The 18,952-nt window shown below is 49.6% G+C and overlaps 2 protein-coding genes across 3 annotated transcripts in view; one reads left to right on the top strand and one right to left on the bottom strand.

The window, feature by feature from the left end:
- The window catches only part of LOC308348775 (ashwin), a 29,803-nt gene extending 18,654 nt beyond the window's left edge, over window positions 1-11,149 (top strand). The window contains exons 5-6 of one of the 2 annotated variants that reach the window (XR_013967389.1): window positions 8,159-8,317; window positions 11,013-11,149. The gene's annotated coding sequence lies outside the window, so the exon portion shown is untranslated. Of the gene's footprint in view, window positions 1-8,158; window positions 8,318-11,012 lie in introns of those variants that run through there. The other variant, XM_080813113.1, reaches the window with a different exon arrangement.
- FHL2 (four and a half LIM domains 2) overlaps window positions 2,214-18,952 on the bottom strand; it is a 67,123-nt gene continuing 50,384 nt past the window's right edge. The window contains exons 4-7 of the mRNA XM_080813111.1: window positions 16,888-17,062; window positions 9,961-10,130; window positions 7,522-7,708; window positions 2,214-3,464 (exon numbers count right to left, since the gene is read on the bottom strand). Of these exons, the coding sequence (XP_080669237.1) occupies window positions 3,313-3,464; window positions 7,522-7,708; window positions 9,961-10,130; window positions 16,888-17,062 (684 nt within the window). The 3' untranslated portion in view covers window positions 2,214-3,312. The remainder of the gene's footprint in view (window positions 3,465-7,521; window positions 7,709-9,960; window positions 10,131-16,887; window positions 17,063-18,952) is intronic.

The raw sequence follows: 18,952 nt of genomic DNA, 5'->3' as shown, positions 1-18,952 counted from the left end.
CCTGATGCTTCCATTCATTATACATACATTAGTTCACTTAAGGGTATCTCACATTGCTTTGAGGTTGTTAATTTTTCTTCATTTTCCCCATTTTTCAAATTATAATCTCAGTTGGTCTTTATTCAAGTTTACTGTTTATTTCTTTTTTCTTCCCTCAACTCAAATGTATGATCCCCTCCCAGTGAATTTTCTGTTTGGTGATTGTACTTTTCAACTCCAGAATTTCCATTTGCTCTTTTTATAACATTTATCCCTTTATTGGTGTTCTGTTTGGTGAGCATTGCTGTCATACATGTTCCTTTAATTCTTTGAACATGTTTATATGTTTGGCCAGTGTTGGAGATTGGTTAGAGGTTCTGCCTAAGCTCTTTGACTAATGAGACTTCTGCTCTTTGCTGACGATCTGCGTGTGGTGTAGAGAATGCTTTCAGGTCCGCTTCATGTCCCACTCTGTTTGCTCCTGAGTGGATGTGACCCAGTCCATGCCCACAGTCTCCTGGATCCCCATCGATAAATGGGATCCCAGGACAGCTCTTCCTATCTCTCTTTCCCTGGTTCTCAGTTAAACTTCTGGCTGGTCTGCCACTTTGCCCTTTGCTGCTCTTATCACATAGCTAGCAGCCCCCTCTCTACTGCTTGCCACCAGAATCCCCATTGTCTTTCATAATCCCTGTAGCACAGATTCTTCTGTTCTTGGTACCAAACAGTCCCTTCCTGCAGAGATGCGAGCTACTAGTTCACAGAGCTGCCCCTCCAACCCACACCTTGGGCTTGGACAGTTCCTGCTTGTCCTGGAGCAACACTCCTCCATGAGTTAAATGCTGGATAGGGAAGACTGGTATTCTTAGCAGAACGTGCCAACATCATCCTGATAAATGTCTTCACGCAATCCTATTCCTAGGAGCATGGTAGCCTCAGGTCTTCTCAGATAGCCCCTCTTAATTGGAACCCCCACCCTATGGGCAGTGTGGGACAGGAGTGATTGGAGCCCCAGGATTTGCAGACTGTCATGCTTGGGGCACAGCCCTAGACCAGTAGGAGGAGCCCATCCCTTCTTGGCTGCACTTGCCCAGAGTAGAGCTTCTGTCCCAGGAAACTGGGAGGGGGGCGGGGAATGGGATCAGTCCCTGGCTCAAGTGCCATAGACTCTCTCTCTTCTTAACATGTAGATTTTCCCAAATGTTTCTCCATTTGCTGCACACCTTTAGGGTGATTTTCCAAGATTTGAACATATTTATTTGTTATGCGTATATACCCCTCCCCCCACACAGAGTTTTCCCAAATGGTTGTCACACTACGAAGACAGTCACTGAGTTCTGCACACCACCATCCGCAGCCCCCAACTTTGTTCTTTGAGCCTTGGCTGGGCTGCTTGGGGTCTAACCTCTTAATGCGTGGTTCAGTTGTCAGCCAGAGATGGATAGGGTTTTCCTACAAAGAACTTGGGTTTCTTTTTCATACCATTTCCCCCCTTAACTTTCCAGATGTTATTTGTCCCAAGCTCTGGCCTCTGGCTCTTCAAGCCAGTAAGGCTGCAGACTTTCTAACAGAGTTTTAGCTCCCCCTTTGGGGCCTGCCTTTGGCTAAAAGCCATAAAAATGGGAAACCTACCCATTGCCTTTCCCTTCTTCAGGTGTCCACTCCTCTCTCAAGTATTCCTGTCTTGGATCATGCTCTGGTGTTTTCAAAAGTCTTAAAATATTTTGTCCAGAAGATTACTGGAGTCCATTAGGAGCTACTTACTAGAAATGGAGCTCCCCCTTCCATTAACTTAAGGTCAGGTGTGTTCAGTGTATCTGTGGTTCTTATGAGGAACAGGTAAGGTATTCCACAATGACATTTCCAAAGCTTTCACCTTTTTGTCTTGAATTTTGTTATTTTCACTTTAAAAAGCACAACTCCAAGAATGCTTTCACTTTTATAAAATGACATAGAAGGCAAGAGAACTACTGAGCCATGGAGTTCTCAGAAGGCCTGTCTCAGACATCACCATACACTTCTTATGTGGTCCAGCACTCAGATTAAGAAACTGACTTCACACATGCTCAGCATGGCTGGGATGTTGGTGGAAATCAAGTCCCAGCCATGCTGAGCATGTGTGAAGTCGTTTTATGGTACTACACCACCTTAGAAAACTAAGGACAAAAGTCACTATTGTTAGCATTCTAGAAAGGGGCACAGGCAATGCCCTAGCTCACAAATTGGCTCAGTGCTTTCCAACTGTATACCATGCCTTCACAGATGGTTTTACAGATAAATGCCAAGCTAGGAGCTCAAATCATTAAGATTTGAGAGCTGGGAGTCTTTCTCTTTTTCTCTTTCCTCTCCTTTCAGAAACAACAGAGGCTTCCAAAGCAATGCCCTAAATTGCTGGGGTAGTGGGAATACACAGATGACCAAGGGGTCATCTCTGACCTCGAGGTGCTTGTATCCTTTCGTGATCCTTCACTTTATGGACGAGAAGGCAGGTTGGGGTAGGATAGGGACCCATGGCAATGGGAAAGCACTGAGCTCTTTTAAGAAAAGTGACCCCCCAACTGCCTTCACTGACATTAGCTCATATTCTGCTGCTCTTATTCTGGAGTTTCTGTTACTGCATCCAATGCAGAGCATTAAATTCTGAGAGAGAGAGTTTGGGAGAGAGGAACAAAGAGAAGGGAGCCCAGAAGAGGTTGTGGTGCTGACTGACGGCTTCCTTTGAAATGAAAGGTGTGATGGATCTCCGTGAATGCTGCCCCAGCCTGTCTGAACTTGTACTTCATACGGTGATCAGTGGAACATACAATAATGTGCCTTATACCGCAATGCTCAGAACTTCGATGTTTAATCATTATTTCATGCGCTGTGTGTGGCCAAGGATTTTGTTCTGGATAACTTTATTGTAAGCTATATGATCTTGCTCTAGGTCTTACATGACAGGAAGCTACACAGTTTTAAATGCCCACTCTTCATTATCTCATGTAGTTCAGGAAACTCAAGTTCGTGATGTGTTAATTGCACTTAAAAATTAAATACGTAGTGAAAGAAAGGTACATGTGTAAAGATGTCGTTCAAAAGGATTTTTACACTTGGAATTGCCCTGCTTGATTATGAAAATTCAACATCATCTTCCCACCACGGGTTTACAGAAGGGTTTCCTCCTTCCCAGGGATTGAGCTAGCACAAAGGATTAAAGGGTTTAAACAAACGTGAATATCACTGAGAAGCACAAGAGGAAGGTTTCAGCATGGCTGTTGGAGACCAGACACAACACTGCCTGGTGGAGAATGAGAGTGTCTAAATCCGTGCGTGTCACAAGCAGCCGTGTGGGCTTCAGATGTCTTTCCCGCAGTCAGGGCACAGGATGTCATCTCTTTCTGTGAGGAAGCCTCGCCCCACCAGTGAGAGGGAGCACTTCTTACAGTTAAAACAGTCGTTATGCCACTGCCGTTCCTCAAAGGAGATGTACTTTGTGCCACCAAGTCCTGTTAACAGAGAAGAAAGAACACCAGGGTGGAAAGAGAAAGGGACCATGGCTGGGGAGAACCAGGCCTCCGGGACCAACGAAGGAATTCTGGTTTGAGCCATTTCAAAGCTGGATTGTGTAGTCCGGAGAGTGTGAGTTTCTAATGGCTGGTGATCCACAGGTCAATCAGACACCCTGCGGAGCTCGTACTATGAGCAGGAACAGGTACACAAACGAGCTCCAAAACGACATGATCAGAGCTCTAATTATGGAGGGACGATTGTGTCTGTCTGTCTGTTCCACCAGAATGAAACTCTAGGAGATCTGGAGCTGGTTTCTCTTATTTCTTCCCTGGGGAGCTCAATTATTTCGTGATCTCATGAATGAAGTGCTGAAGGGACATTAGAGGTAAATACGCATTTTCTCTGGAATGGCCAGGAAAGGCCTCACTAAAGAAATGGCATGTGGATGTGGGGGGTGGCCATTCTTGAAGAGCGAATATCATGAGATAGGCCATAAAGTATGAACTTAAGTGTGAGAGGGGGAAGATGGGCTACTAGGGTGGGTGTGTGGGCAGTAGAGAGGACCAGCTTATTATATTTTAAACAAGAGAAGTAATAACTCGGTTCGGTGCTTCATTCCTGTTTGATGACGAATTCTCATCAAATGCTTAAGGTACACCGGCCGCCTATTACCACATGGTTGCTTGGTCCTGCCCCTGAACCACCTGAAATCAACTGGAATCAAATACCCAGGGTTATTCCGAGTTGTGATCCATTCCGCTGAACTCTGGATCATGAATTCTAATCACAAAGAGTTTGTTCCAGAAATAATGGTTCAATCTACCACAGTAAAAAGAAAGCAACCGCCTTGACTGCTCCATTTATAAGGGCTTGAAGTCTCAGGCTAGCCTGAAAAGTCTGTAATGCACTAAACAGGTAGTTCCTTTTGTAACAGAGCTGGCTAGGTTGATGTGGGGCTTTCATTCTTTCACCTAGGGGAGACCTGCAAGCTAGGCTCCCCCCACTGCCCCGGCTAGTTAGAAACTGCTTCAGTTCAAGTTCAGTGCTCCTTCCAGTGTCACCCTAGCCCTGTGGCTGATGGGGTATGCACTAGCACAGCTTTTCGACTCTCTTTTCCTGACTATCCCACAGCTTAAAAAGCAGAGGTACCCTCAATATTCACAGCTACTAGAACTGACTGCATTTACGCATCCCGGACCCCTAAGGGCTATGGTCACATAGCTTCTGCACTGGGCCTGAAGCGGCACCAAACCTGTGATTTAGGCCCATAGGTCTCAAACTTTCCTGCAGATCTGAATCACCGGGGAAGCTTTTCAGGCTTCAACTATCACCCAGGTCATAGCCCCTGCCAATTAAATCGTGACCCAGGCAGCAGTCATTTTTTTAAGCTCCCCAAGGTGTTTCGAATATGTAGCCAAGTCTGAAAACCAGAGGTTTTTTGGCAACACTTGATTTAGTGGCAGGGACTGCAGAATAGTTGAAAGGTCGTTGTTGTTTTTGTTTTTGTTTTTTCTCAGCACTGAGCAAACTGAAAAGTGGAGAAGCAGCTGGGATGCCCCAGCATTTCTGCCATTCCATGTCTCTCCTTTGTCTCACCTCTGATTAAGTCCTGCTACTCTGGAGATCTGGGGCCAGGAAGAGCCCTGGCAGGGAAAGGATGAAGAAGGATGTTAGTGGGAGGTGCTGTGTGGGGTGACGTCCCAGGGGATAGCCTCCTTTTAGAAACTCCACTGTTTCCTTGAAATAACAACCAATGGGGCAAGTTACAGAAATGAGAGCCAAAACCAGCCCAAGGAGGACAAATCCTCCTAAAGGGGAGAGGCATACACAGTCAACTATTGTCATTTGAGGTTTACAGCCAACGGCCCTAGAACTCCAGCCTGAACAGAGCTCATCTAACAGGTGCATTTTCTCTGTAAGGCACCTCACAACCTGCCTATGCTTAGGAACACAGACAGCCTGTCTTCACGGCCCTTTGGGAGCCATTCTCAGCAGCGAAACTGCCAACAAAAAGCACAAAAATGCAAACAATGTGGCAGTAAATAGTCCATGAAGAGGACCCTTGGTTACAAGATGAGAATTGAAATGAGGAGGCAGAGTGTCCCCTCGCCTCACCTCCGCCGGAAACGTATGTGTCAGACAACTCAAAATGTTTTGCCATTCTGTGGGTGTCTGGGAATGACCAGAAAGCAATTCGAGTGCTGATTTTGGAGTTACAAATAAATGTTAGTGAGTAGGCGAATTTGCAGTAATTCTGAGTAATGAAGACTGACTGTATTTGTGTGTGGATTTTGCATCACTGTGCACAGAATGCGGGAAAGCAGAACTTCAGATTTACTAACAAAAATCATTTAACTGTTGCTAAAGAGAAAGTGCTAAGTAAGGATCTATTAAAAATCCAATCTGAAGTCAAGATCTCATATAACTGTTTGGGGATTTGGCTACAAGTACATTTTAACTGCAATTTCAAAATTCCTCTGTAGGTTCCATAACATTAATCTCTGCATTTCAGAGAAGTAACTTTCCTCTTTTGGAGGAACGTGTCCATTGTTTTCCTTGTGTTGTTTTCTTTCTTCTTCTTCTTTTTAAAATTTTTTTAGTGCTACCACGGGAATAACACATATCGGATACTTTACATTTAAAAGAGCTTTTATCTAAATTACACTGCTTTATAAGGTTTAATTTTATAAACACTTACTTTCATAGGCATTACCATGAAAACAGCTTATGTTAGGGGAAAAGACTGCATTTCTTCCCCCTGAAGGATTCCAGTCTGGTATATAAATGGCTGGAATCAGGTTAACGGAAAAATTTAAATGCTGTGCTTCTTTTCTTTGTATTTTAATTCCTTATGGAAATACAAGTTCTGGATTACCCAGGAAAGGATGATTTTTGTGACCTGGGGCTTCTTAGATCAGGGGCATTGGCTGAGGTGAGTGCGCTCAATTCTAGACCCCAGGAAAAAGAAAGTCGGGGACAAGCACACACGGGCTGTAAAATGTCTGTGTGACCACACAGTGGCGCCACACAGGGATTCCAGGCTGCGGTGCTTAGATGACACGTGTCGGCCACCTGCCATTGACAGGGATCATCCAGTCACCTGAAAGTGGCAGAGCTGGGAATCCCACGGCCCAGAACTCTTCTTGTGTCATCACGGAATTCTCTTTTCCTTCTGGCCCAGTTACGGATTTGTGTGGTGATGCGTGGTGCACGTTTACAGGGCTGGAGTCTGACCAGCCGTCTGCCCTCCACGCTCAATTTCTTGGCAAGTCCAATAGTTTGGTGCAACGCCAGTCTGCAACCAGACTGCAACCAACCAGGCTTTGGGCTCTCGGTCGGCCCCAGACTTGGGGGGATAAGAAAGAACCGTCTAGAATGTTGTCCTCTGCCCTCATGTAGCTATGGCCTTGTGGTCGACAAGTCCCTCTAAGATGCCAGGGAGCACCTTTATTATCCTTTTTAAAAAGATTTACTCATTGATTTTGAGAGCGAGATAGAGAAACGGAGCACAAGTGAGAGAGAGAGAGAATCTCAAGCAGACTCCACACGGAGGGTGGAGTCCCACATGGGGCTTGATCTCACCACCATGAGATCGCCAAACCAAAGAGCCAAAAGCAGGAGTCGGCGCCCCTAGGAATCCCCTTTAGAAACGCAGCCTCGCGGCTCAGCCTGGAAATGCCAGTTCCCGGGTGCTCACCCACGGGCCATATGCGCACAGACCGCGGTTTTGGAGAAAACCCAGCCGAGAGCAGAAACAAGACCCCTGGGAACAGGCCACGTGGTTTCCAGGGACCGGCTGAGCTAGAGGGGCAGTGCTACCTGCTGCGGCGATCCGCCCGTGTCACAAGGCCAGGCGAGCGCGGCCGCAGAAACACCGGTTCCGTCCGGGAACCTCAGGGAGGCCCCCGAGTCTCAGTCTCGGGGGAGAGGCAAAGTCAGGGGCCGCAGTCGTGCCCCTGGTCCAACCCTGGCGGTGGCCCCGTGGGGAAGGGCTGCTGCCTCGTGCGCGCCCAGCGGGAACCCTCGCCCAGGAGCCCGAGTCGGGGCACTCACCGCTGATGGGGTGGGTGCAGCCGGCACACTTCTTGGCGTACAGGTCGCAGAAGCAGCTCAGGCAGTAGGGGAACTCCTCGCGGGACGTGAAGCGCTGGCCCGACAGCGGCTTCTTGCACGCGGTGCACACGAAGCACTCCCGGTGCCACGGCTGCTCCCGGTACGTGACGCCCCCGGTGGTGATGGGCTGGAGGAGGCAAGGAAGCCACGGTCAGCGTCCTAGGGCCCCCCCCCCGGGGGGAGGGGTGGTTCTGGGTGGCGCAAGATCCCCCTCCTGAACCCGACGGGTGTGTCGGAGGAAAGGCACGGAGAAACCGCCTGGCCGCACTGGCATGGCCGCCCCTAGTGCGTACAGAAGGTGCCGGGCGGAGCCGCGGGCAGCGAGGGATTGAACTGCGAGGGCCGCGTCTGCGCTTGCGCGCACTTCTGCTAAGCACAGCGTGGGACTGTCTGGTGGTTTTCCTCTTAATAATTTCCTAACATTTTCTTTGCTCTAGCTTACTGTATTGTAAGGAGACAGTACAGGATACACAGAACCTACCACATACGCGAGCACTGATTATGCCACCAGCGAGGCTTCTGGTCAATTGCCCGCTCTTACTTATTTTCTTAAAGATTTTATTTATTTATTTGACAGAGAGAGCAAGCGAGCACAAGCAGGCAGAGCAGCAGAGGGAGAGGGAAAAGCCAGGCCCCATGCGGGCTCAAGCCCAACTCCCTGGGATCATGACCGGAGCTGAAGGCAGTCACTTAACCAACTGAGCCACCGACTCGCCCCAACAGCCTGCTCTTATAGGTAAGCTTTCTGGGAGTCCAAAATTCGATGTGGATTTTCAACTGCGCAGGGGGCTTGGTACCCCTGCCCCCCTCCCCATTGTTCAAGGGTTGACTGTATAAAGGCCCTTACATTTTACAGACATGATTTCCATTTTACAGGTGAGTAAACTGAGACCCAGAGAAATGCAGGGACTTGCCTAAGAATTCATAGCTAAAGACAAAGCAGGTGCCAGGGTTCAGGACTCTCTCTGTCCTGTATTCTTTTCATTAAACTATAAAGTAATAATGATCATCCTATAAATATCCCCCTTGGATCAGAATGTATGCAAAATAAATTCGGCTGCAAAGTATCTGCTGGATACAGAGGGCGGGTATAATAAGAGGTTTGTTCTGCCTGGCACACGCCCTTGTCTTCCCTGTGTCTGGATTTCATGTCCCCCATCCCCACCCCCACCCCCCGGCTAGCTCAGACCTGCTCCTGGGTGTTACTGTCTCAGAGCATCTCTTCCTAAACACCAGCCTGGCTCCCACTCCCAATTAGTTCAGATCATGCCTGTATACACTCTGCTGACTCTGTTCTCCTCCAAGGCACACTTGTTGATAAGCATTTGAATGTTGCTATTGGACTGCATTTCTTCCCAGACCCTAGTAGCCCCGAGGGCCTCCCTCCCTTAGCAGGTAATGGATGTTTCTAGCATGAAGGCTTTCATGCGTCCTGATGAACACACACAAGGCCATGCTTCTTGGTGGACGCACTACCTTCACTTCCGTGGCCAAGCAAGGCGGCCATAAGGTTGGGAGGAACACAGTGGAAGAAAAGCAAACGACATGAACTTTCCTTGGCTCTTGATGACAACAGGCAGACCAAACAGAGAGGGAGTGAGAGGAGAAGAGGCTTGCTGACATAAACACAGGAGGTTTGTCGAAGGAGGCAGGGATACACAGTAGATAAACAGTATAATCTTAGCGCGGGAACTGGGAGAAGGGGAATTTAAGATTGTAGTTAGTGTACCACTCTGTCCTTTGAAGAGGTGCTGGCAGGACGGGCACTTGACGCCCCACTGACCCTCGTGCAGAACAGCAGCCAGAGGCCAGGCTGGGCCCCCACAGGCCCAACAGCAGAGTCCGTAATAGGGCCGGAGCCAAATAGTGTGCAATCACTCTACAGTGGGCTCCTTTTCCCTCTGTAACCCAACAGCCAAGATAGGACGGCCCCGGACCGAGGGGGCAAGTATGCAGCTAGCAACCTGGGCCCTGTCCACTGGGCATAGCCTCCCTTTGCTCCTCACTCCCTCCCCGGAGTTCTCCTGTTCACTGATGGAGTGCAGGGTAATGGGACTGCTTTGGGATAGTAAGTTTTCCTCCCCTTTAACGTATGTCATAAACAGGAGCAAATATTTGGCAATGTTCTAGAAGGAGGGAGGGACACAGGATTTTATCTCTGGTCGTGTTGGGGGAAGAAGACCTGGAGTGGGGGGTCGGTCCAGGGGTAAATGCGCACGCGCACAAGAGAATTTTGGGATGGGGGGCCAGCCCGGCAAGACTCCTGTGCCCTTCAGGTACCACAGGTGTCGTCGTTTGGGGGAAGGAGGGCTGAAGCCAAGGGCTGTGGAGGTAAATGAACTGGAACGGACAAGGTCCAAGGGAGGAAGAGGGAGATACCTTTTGGCACTGAACGCACTGCAAGGCGTACTGTTTCTCATAGCATGGCACGCAGAAGTTCTGGTTGTCCTTCGGGATGAAGCTCTTGGTGCCGATGGGCTGCTGGCAGCGGCGGCAGACGAAGCAGGTCTCATGCCAGCTGCTGTCTTTGTACTCCATCTTGCGGGTACCTGTCATGAGAGTTGGGAAGAAGCAGCAAAGGACAGAGCTGACGACTCGGCTGGCTTGGAGTCCCTGCCGTTCGCGTCGAGAACCTGCCCCGGGCTAGTTTGGTGACTCCAGCAAGTCACTTTCGCTCTCAAAGGCTCGCCTCGAAATGGGCCTGTTTTAGAGAGGGCAGGGACTCTGTGTTTCTGGGTTCGCCACTGTACACCCAGCTTCCAGAACAATCTCTGTGTGTACTCAGTATGTAATTTGTCCCGTAGGAGGTTAGGAACATGAAGTAGAAAAAGTATCTGTCTCTGTCTCTCCGGACTGCAAAAGAGAATTCTGGCAGGGCTCAGGCCATCCGGACAGAGTGGGAATTCCAGAGCTCAGTGGCCCATTAATGAATACCCTTCTGTTTTGCAATGGGATGGAAATCGATGGCGCGTACATGAACCTGGAGTCTTAAGCCAGAGTCCACGAGGAGCCTCCGTGGCACTCACTTCATGTGACCTGCCGTGGAAACCAAGCCGTGATGTGTCGTAGCTCTACCATTAAAAGTGATGACGGAGTGCTATCATTAAAAACCACATGTAGGGAGCCTGGGGGGCGGGGCTCAGTCTGTTAAGCTTCTGCCTTCATCTCCGGTCCTGATCCCAGGCTCCTGGGATCGAGCCCCATGTCGGGCTCCCTGCTCAACAGAGAGTCTGCTTCTCCCTCTCCCTCTGCCCCTCCCCTTGCTTGCGTGCACTCTCTCTCTCTCAAATAAATACATTCTTAAAAAAAAAAAATAAAAGCCATATGTGACACTCAGACATCCCATTTAGCAATTTTCTGATCTGATCTTGTGACATCGCATTTCCTTTCCAGTAACTTATCATTTGATATGTTTACGTGATTTCTTCAAGGAGCTCAGGAAGTCCTGGAGAACCGGAAACGCTGTTTGGCTCACCCCATCCCCCACCACCAAGCCGGAGTCACAGTATTCAGTATTTGTTAATGTTTTTCCATACTTTTTCAAGAGAATAAAAGTATGTGTACTTACAGAAAGAAATGGTTCAAGACACGTCGGTGTGCAAACCCCCTTTGCATGCAACACAAGGCAAGTTTGTGGGGAAAGGAGAGTAAGGAGTGAAAAAAACCCAAAAGTTCTCCAAATATTTGAGTGGGCTCCGGGCCGGGCACCCTGCCTGTGGCCCATGCACGGTCTGCACTACCTCATGTTACAATCAGGGTTTTCCTGGGGCACAGCCCCACCTGTTCCCTTACTTCAATGGTCTGAGGCTGCTTTCACACTACGATGGCAGAATGGGTCATTGGGACAGAAACCATGGCCCTCGAGACCCCAAATATTTGTCTGGTTCTTTTTGGAAACATGTTAGCCAACCTGTGGGCTCACTGCAAGTCTGGGACTGAGGCATTAGGGCGCAACAGTTAGATGTCACAGTGGGATCAGGCCATGGGGGAGTGAGGGTGCGAGCAGGAGCGCCAGCTTTGAACCCGGGCTGTCTGGCATAAGGCAAGCAGCCAAACAGTCTAGAAACGTGCCAAACTTTAGCTTAAGTCCAAAGATGATATATATGGTCAAGATGATGGGCTTAAGGGCTGTATTTTGTCTGCTTGCAAGGTTGACAAAGAGCTGTCCATCTCTTGAGAAATTGGGATATGTGCCGAGAATTGTCACAAGATTATTTATGCGCTGTCACTTTCTCTGCTTCCTGTACTTCCAAGCCAGGGCATTTGGGCACCACCTCCTGTAGAGTACGTACAATACTCAGGTTGTGTGCAGGTGCTGGAAGCTAGGGATGGGGGGGGCATACATGTTGGGGGAGGCACATAATGGTCTTCAAAGCTGCGGAGTCCAGTCGTGGGGTGATGAGCCCTGACACAAGGAGAATTACACTGAGCAACGGAATGTCAGGTGAAAATAGTGGAAGATTGGTGATCTAAACCTAGAATGATTTTGTCTCCAGGGGTTTATCTTCCCACGTGTATTTTTGCCCCTTGCTCTTTTAATCTCTGACCTTCCCCTGATAAAGCAGCTCAAAAACCAAAGGATCTTGTCAATGAACACAGGGCAACCGTATGCTCACTGAAGACGGCAAGCAAGACCGCGTGAGCTCATTCTTGGCGTGTTGGGGAATAATGGTCTTTTATCAACACCAGTCAGGAACCCTGGGGAGCGGGAGGTGGGGTGGGCGGGGCGGCACTTGCAGCCCTTATGGGTGGTTTCCAGCAGCCTCCACACACCTGCCGAGTTTATTGTACAACACGGCCAGCAGGAGGCAGCAAAGGTCCTTCTAACAGACCTTGCCGCTTCTCCGGCAGATGGGAGTACAGGGTCCTGATGAAGGGGTGTCTTTTTCTGTTTCAAACAAACAAGTGAGGAACCGACAACAGTGGTAAAGGGTGAGTTCCTGTGAGTCTGCTCAGAGGAAGTAGTGCTCCTGCAAGGGTCCTCTGCAAACAGGCTTGTTTAGTAGCCCAGAAGCCGGGGAGCCTCAACCCTATGGCTTGTGGCAGTCTCTAGGTTCCTGGCTACTTCTGGGGGCTTTTGTCAGGTTTGAGTTTGTCACTCGGCACAGGTCTTGTTTTGTTTTACCTAAATTCATTGCCACAGCCAAGCCGGTGACCTGCATGCCCACACATCGTGATTTCCTGGTAGCACTTCCAAAAATCAGACCAAAGAAAAGCAGCACATGCTATGATTCAGCACATTTTTTCCTTTTCTTTTCCTTTCCTTTCTTTTCTTTCCCATCTCTTCCTTCTCCATTCCCCCCTTCCGCCCTCCCCCGACCTTCCCTCCCCTGCCCAACTTCTCTCTGTCTCAATCTGTCTCACCAGGCGTCTACACACTCTGCCTTTGGTGCTGAGCCCTTGTCCTCTGCCAGAGGGCCCTCTCTTTTGGGACTTCTCATTGGGGGAAGAAACCCGGCTCATCCTCCAAGACTGCTCCAGTGTGACCTCCCCAGGGTCCCTTCCCGACCCTGCCCTGGGCCCATGCCTCCATCATGGCGGGTACAAGCCGGGGTTCTCTAGTCAAGTCTCAGTGAGGGGCAACGACTGGTGAAAAGTCACAGTGAGGAAACAGGAAGGCTGAAACCCCGACCTGTCAGTTTCTAGGTTTTCCCTGAGAAATGGTTCAGGGAAGGAGCACCACAGTGAGGGGGGAGCCAGGACAGACACCACAGGGTGGGAAAATGGCATCTGTAGGACTGCTTTTGAATTTAAAGCGACGCAGACCAGCAGGGGTGGGGATGGGGAAACCAAGACTCCCCCAGCTCCCAAGTGGTTGTGCTCACCCAGCTACTGCTCAGCAAAGAGGGACCCCCCTTCCCGCCTGCGTCCAACTCACTCGGACTACACGAAGATGTTGAGCAAGACATGATGCCAACACTGCTGTTCTGTCCTCCTCCTAGGGAGGCCCTGAGCACCCCATTCCATGAAGGTTTATCCTGGGTGTCCTGTTACCCCACCTCATGAATGAGCCACCATTCACACCCGCCAGCTCCTGACCCACCTTCTCTTACCTAGTTGAGAAGGTGGCTCAAAGCTCTGAGACCAGAGTCCTGGACAAGGTCCTAATCCTGGCTGGGCCACTGACAGTAGCCCAGGCGCCCGCCCCCGAACCTTCTGGTCTCTTCACTGCTGAGACAAGACAGGTGAACTTTAAGGTCCTTTAAGCGTAAAACTGTCAATGCTCTTACAATTTCGTGGTGTGTGATTTAGCTGCTTCTGGTGACAAGTGCCTGAGCTTGGGGGGGGGGGGGGGCTTCAGTTCTCCATGGTGCACTATCCAAACAGTAAGCTCCCTCAGTTGTCTGAGGGGTCCCGGGCCAGCCTCACAGGTGTGGGTGTCAGGGATATTCGTGACCTCCCAGTGCCTCCCAGAGCTCTAGTGCAGTGGGAGCCTGTCCCCACCTGGTCCTCCAGGTCTGCCAATGAGAGAAAGGGAGGCAGATGAGAGAGAAGGGTTCCTTGCCAAAGGCCAGTGCACTGCTGAGGGGGAGCAAACGGGCAAGCAAGCAAAACCAAACAAAAGGCAAACAGTGAGCAAGAAGAAAGTGGACCCTAAGAGCCCGCTGTTGGGAAGCAGAAGTCTCTGGCAGCCGGGGACCCAGGGAGGTGTGGAAGGGCATGAAGAGAGACCACTGTGAGGCAGAATGGAAACTCCCTTGGGTTCTTGTGATAACTCGGTAAAGATTTAATTTACTTTTAATTAATTTTGTGGTTCTCACCTTGTCGGGACCACTCTGTCTCTGTGGGTGACTCCCTGTGGGGCAGGACCAGGGCCCAGCCCGGCTTTCGTTTCCATTTCACAGCTCCCACTCTGGGCCCTTGTCCCACGCCTGCCGTGCTGAGAGGCCTTGGTCTGGGGGGTTTTATTCCTTGCAGCAGTCAGTGGAGTCAGTTATCTTTAAGATGTATTCGGCAGCAAAATGTAGAGCCATAAGAAACCATCTTACTGAAGGCCTAATTATGCCCTTGCCTTTTTGAAACGTATTCTTTCTTATCCAACTTATCTCCCTAAAATAATACTTCCCGCACGTCAGTCTCTCGCTCAAAAACCCGTTGGCATCTCTTCACTGCCAGACACCAAGCAAACCAAAAATCAAAGGAAAATTCTGGGCCATGGGAAGCAGGCTTCCGCTAAAGAGTTAGGCTTTAAATGACCAGGGAAGCCCTAATTCCTGTCGCACGCCAGCGTGAACCCAGCTACTACATGAAATACTGTGACTCCGCTGGCTGCCAGGGTTTTAAAAAATCAACATTCAATCTGTTGATGCAACCAGCTCAAAACCCTCAACCCCAGCTCCTCTGACACATCTCATCACGGCATTCACGAATACGGTGAATTTTAAAAAATCACTCCTAAGGGACCTCCGTGTTTACTTCTATTTAAGGTACAGACCTCAAGTCCTTTTTCTTTTTCTTAATTTAAATTTTTTAAAGTTTTATTTATTTATTTTAGAGAGAGAGAGATTGAGAGAGCAGGCACAGAGCGAGAGAGAGAGCGTGTGTCCTCTCACGGGGAGGGCCAGAGGGAGAGGGAAAGAGAAACTTCAGCAGACTTCGTGTTGAGCTTGGAGCCTGACACAGGGCTCCACCCCACAACCCCTAGACCATGACCTGAGCCCAAACCAAGAAATGGACATTAAACCGACCGATAAAATCAGGTGCCCCTGATTTTATTTTTTTAGAGAGAGAGAGAGTGTGTGTGTGTACACATGCATGAATGGGGGAGGAGGGCAGAGGACAAGGGAGAAAGAGAATCATTATGGGGCTCGATCTCATCACCTTGAGATCACGACCTGAGCCCAAATCAAGGGTCAGATGCTCAGCTGACTGAGCCACTCAGGCGCCTCCAGACCTCAACTCCTGTAAAACAACACTTGAAAGCTTCACGTGTTTGATACCCCTTTAAAAAAAAACCTCAACCAACAAACCAAACCTCAAGGTCTTAAGTGATTGTTGTTGAAACGAGTTAAGCTTGTGAATAGGACAAATCATCAGATACCCTGAACATCACGACAGGCGATAAATTAAGGAAATTCCCATTCGAAATCACAAGCCTAAATCACGTACACTCTAATTTACTCCTTAGACCATGTTTTGTTTTGTTTTTGTTTTAAACCTTCACACCTGCTTCATCAGATTGAACACACTATTACTGTGGGTTTGATTTCTTCCTACATCCGCCCTTAATTCCAGACTCCTTGGGATGAAGGATGCTTCCCCGCTGCGTCCTCAGGGATGGTCCTGTGAGTGGGCACCCCCGCCTCACCCCCGGGTGTACTGACTGGAGCTTTTCAGCAGCTGGAAGGCTGGGCCTGGCCGGTGGCCCTCCTGCCCCCGTGAGCCTGATATGGGAGAAGCTCAGCCAGTGCCCGCTGACCAGAGGCCTCTCTCCAAGCCCTCTGTTTACTCACTGCAGGCTGGGTCCCCAGCCACCTGACTGGACTCCAGGGGCCTGGCCAATGCTTCATGCAACTCTGCCTTCAGCGAGGGCCACATCTCTGGCAGACGTGCACTTCGAAGTGTTTTCTCCTGGGTCCCTAGGACTCTCTGGTAGGGATGCCAGCTTCAAAATGTCCCACGTGGGCCAGAGACTAAAAAATTACCTACAACTCAGACTGAACCACAAGTCTGTATTTTTATTTGCTGACTCCAGCAAATCTCCCCTCTGGTAGCATTTACTGGTCACGCAGATGACAGAGACCATGGGTCGTCCGTGGCCTGTAAGCCAGGTGTAGCCATCATGCCTACCTCTCACCTGCCCACGGTCCACATCTCAGGACCTTCTCTGGGTGGTTACTCTCCTTGCCCTCATTTCTGGATGTGCCCATCAAGACTTTTTGCTGCCGTATTTAAAAATTCTATACACTTTCATTCACCCAGTTTTTTAAAATCAAAGCTTCCTCTCTCCCACAGAACAGAACCAGCCAACTTTGCCCAAGAAACAAAGGACACCGTGCCATCCTCCCCCATAACAGCCAATCTCCTTATTACTTGTTTAACACTTGACCCGGCTGTGATCAAGTCTGCATGCGTGCAGAATGAACATTTGTCTAGCACACGGAGTCCAGGAGGACGGGGGACAGGGTGAGCCTCCTGGGCTCACTATTCCGCGACTGCCCAGCTCCCAGCCCAGCGCCAGGCATGCAGCGGGGCCCAGTGCTTCTTTGCTGAAATAGCCCAGCGAGGACGAATTCAGCAAGTGGAAGGGAAGAAAAGAGTAAGCATGCACTGTGGCACCGTGAGGAAGGAGGGCGCATTCCTGACCTGGCATGATGGTCTTCTTGCATTCCTGGCACTTGGAGGAGTACTCGTGGGAGTAGCAGTCTGTGCACAGCAGCTGGTCCTCCTTGGCAGCAAAGGGCTTGTCCACCAGCGAGCTCTTGCACCGAGAGCACTGGAAACAGGCCTCATGCCAGTGTCGGTCCTTGTAGGACAAGTCCTGTAGACCCAGAGCATGTGACACAGTGAGAGGGTGGAGGAGGGGGTCATAGCTGTTCTGCTCGACCCACAGCCCCGGGGAGTCCTACACATCCCGGGGCAGAGAGGGAGCAGAGAGGGGCCAAGGCCCGTGGGCATGCCTGGACCGTGACCTTGCTTGTGAAATGTGGAGGGCTGGGCTTTCCTCTGGCTGCATTTTGGAACGACCATTGAGATGTGGGGACGTGTGTCTATGTGTCAGAAAGACATGTTTTTCAGAAACACATGGGTTTTCCTTAGGTGTGGTCTGTAAGAAAGAGGAACACAGAACACGCGACTCATTAATGCTTCTCATTGGCAAAACTGGCGAGAGAAAAACAGAGCACAGGGCTTAGCTCGGAAGGAACTCAGCAAAACCAATTGTGAGAGCAGAATCACAGGGACACCGGGCAGGACAGAGAACAGTTGTGAGGACAGGGATAGGACTCTGGTTTCAGTTGGAGGGAAGGGGATCAGAAGAGACTTCTGGTACACCAGCTGAGTGTGTATGGCCCATGGACAGCAGAGAGGTGGGCAGAGGGGCCGGAGAGGGACTTCTAGACAGAGACAGAGCATGAACACAGCAGAAAGGTGAGAGAGAGGGGTCCCTGACAGAGGTGTGGTCAGGCTGGAGGGACAGCCCAGGGCCCAGCAGGGGAATCCAAGCCCAGACTGGGGCCGGAGGGCCCTTATAATTCTGTGCAGAGATTAAAATGGTCCTGAAGGCAGCGGAGAGGAGAATGAACTGTTTAGATGGGAGCGGGAAAATCACCCTGTGCCTAACTGGTTATTTTGACAAATGAAACAAAGTATAAACTGCTATAATTCGAGTTAGAGACTATATAGGCAAACTCATTATAAACCGTGAAGCCTGTATTTTTCCAGGAAGAAATCATTATTTTTCTCTTTCTGGGACACCAGTCAGGGATACTCATTGCCAGGCTGTGAGTTCGGGCACTTTGCAGCCCTGCAAGGTAAGTATTATTTTGGAAGCTCAGAGGAGCTCAGTGACAGGCACACAGTCACACATGGGCACGTAGCTGAGCCAAGCAAGGTTCGAGTTCATGTCCCTTTGATTCAGAAGCTATTGGCAATGAGCTACTCCTGGTAAACTCCTGGTCAAACCTGTGTTCGACCTTTCAAAAACTGAACTCTTGATGAGATCTATACATATCCACTGAAAACATTCAGAAATAATGCCACATTTTGTACGTAAATGAATGCAGCTCAGTGTTGCCTTTGTTGAGACTTTGAATAAAGTCAAACAAGCCACTAACTCCTTGTGCGATAGGAACGGGAGTCAGCCTCCTGTGAGAAGAGTTGGGAGGCTTTGATCGTTATCACTGTGATACTGCTGAACTACGGAATAAAGGCATTTAACATTTTTTTGTTACGGAAGACAGTACTGGCAGTCCCTCAAAAAATTAAAAATAGGATTACCATATGATCCAGCAACTCCATGTCTGGGCATTTGCATAAAGAATCAGACCTGTATCCATAGTAGCATTATTCGCTGTCACCAAAGAAGACAAAGCAACCCAAATGTCCATCAAGGGATGCGCGGGTAAGAAAAAGGTGGTACGTACCCATGAGGGAATATTATTCAGCCCCCAAAAGGAGAGGAAATTCTGACATGCAGGAGGCCTGAGGACATTATGCTCAGTAAACTAAGCCAGACGCAAGAGGACAAATGCTCTACGAGGACACTCATACGGTGGGAGCCAGAGGCTGGGGGATGGGGACAGAGAATTAGTGTTTCCTGGGGACAGAGTTTCAAAAGCAAGGTGAAGACTCCGGGAGGTTGGCCACAGGACAACGTGAATGTGTGTGGCACTACTGTCCTGTGCTCTTCAGAAGGACGAAGTTGGTATGT

The sequence above is a fragment of the Martes martes genome (genome assembly GCF_963455335.1).
Source record: "Martes martes genome assembly, chromosome: 9".
In the NCBI taxonomy this organism is placed as follows: domain Eukaryota; kingdom Metazoa; phylum Chordata; class Mammalia; order Carnivora; family Mustelidae; genus Martes; species Martes martes.
The sequence above is the reverse complement of the archived record's forward strand: the minus strand, read 5'-3'. Positions and strand labels throughout refer to the sequence as shown.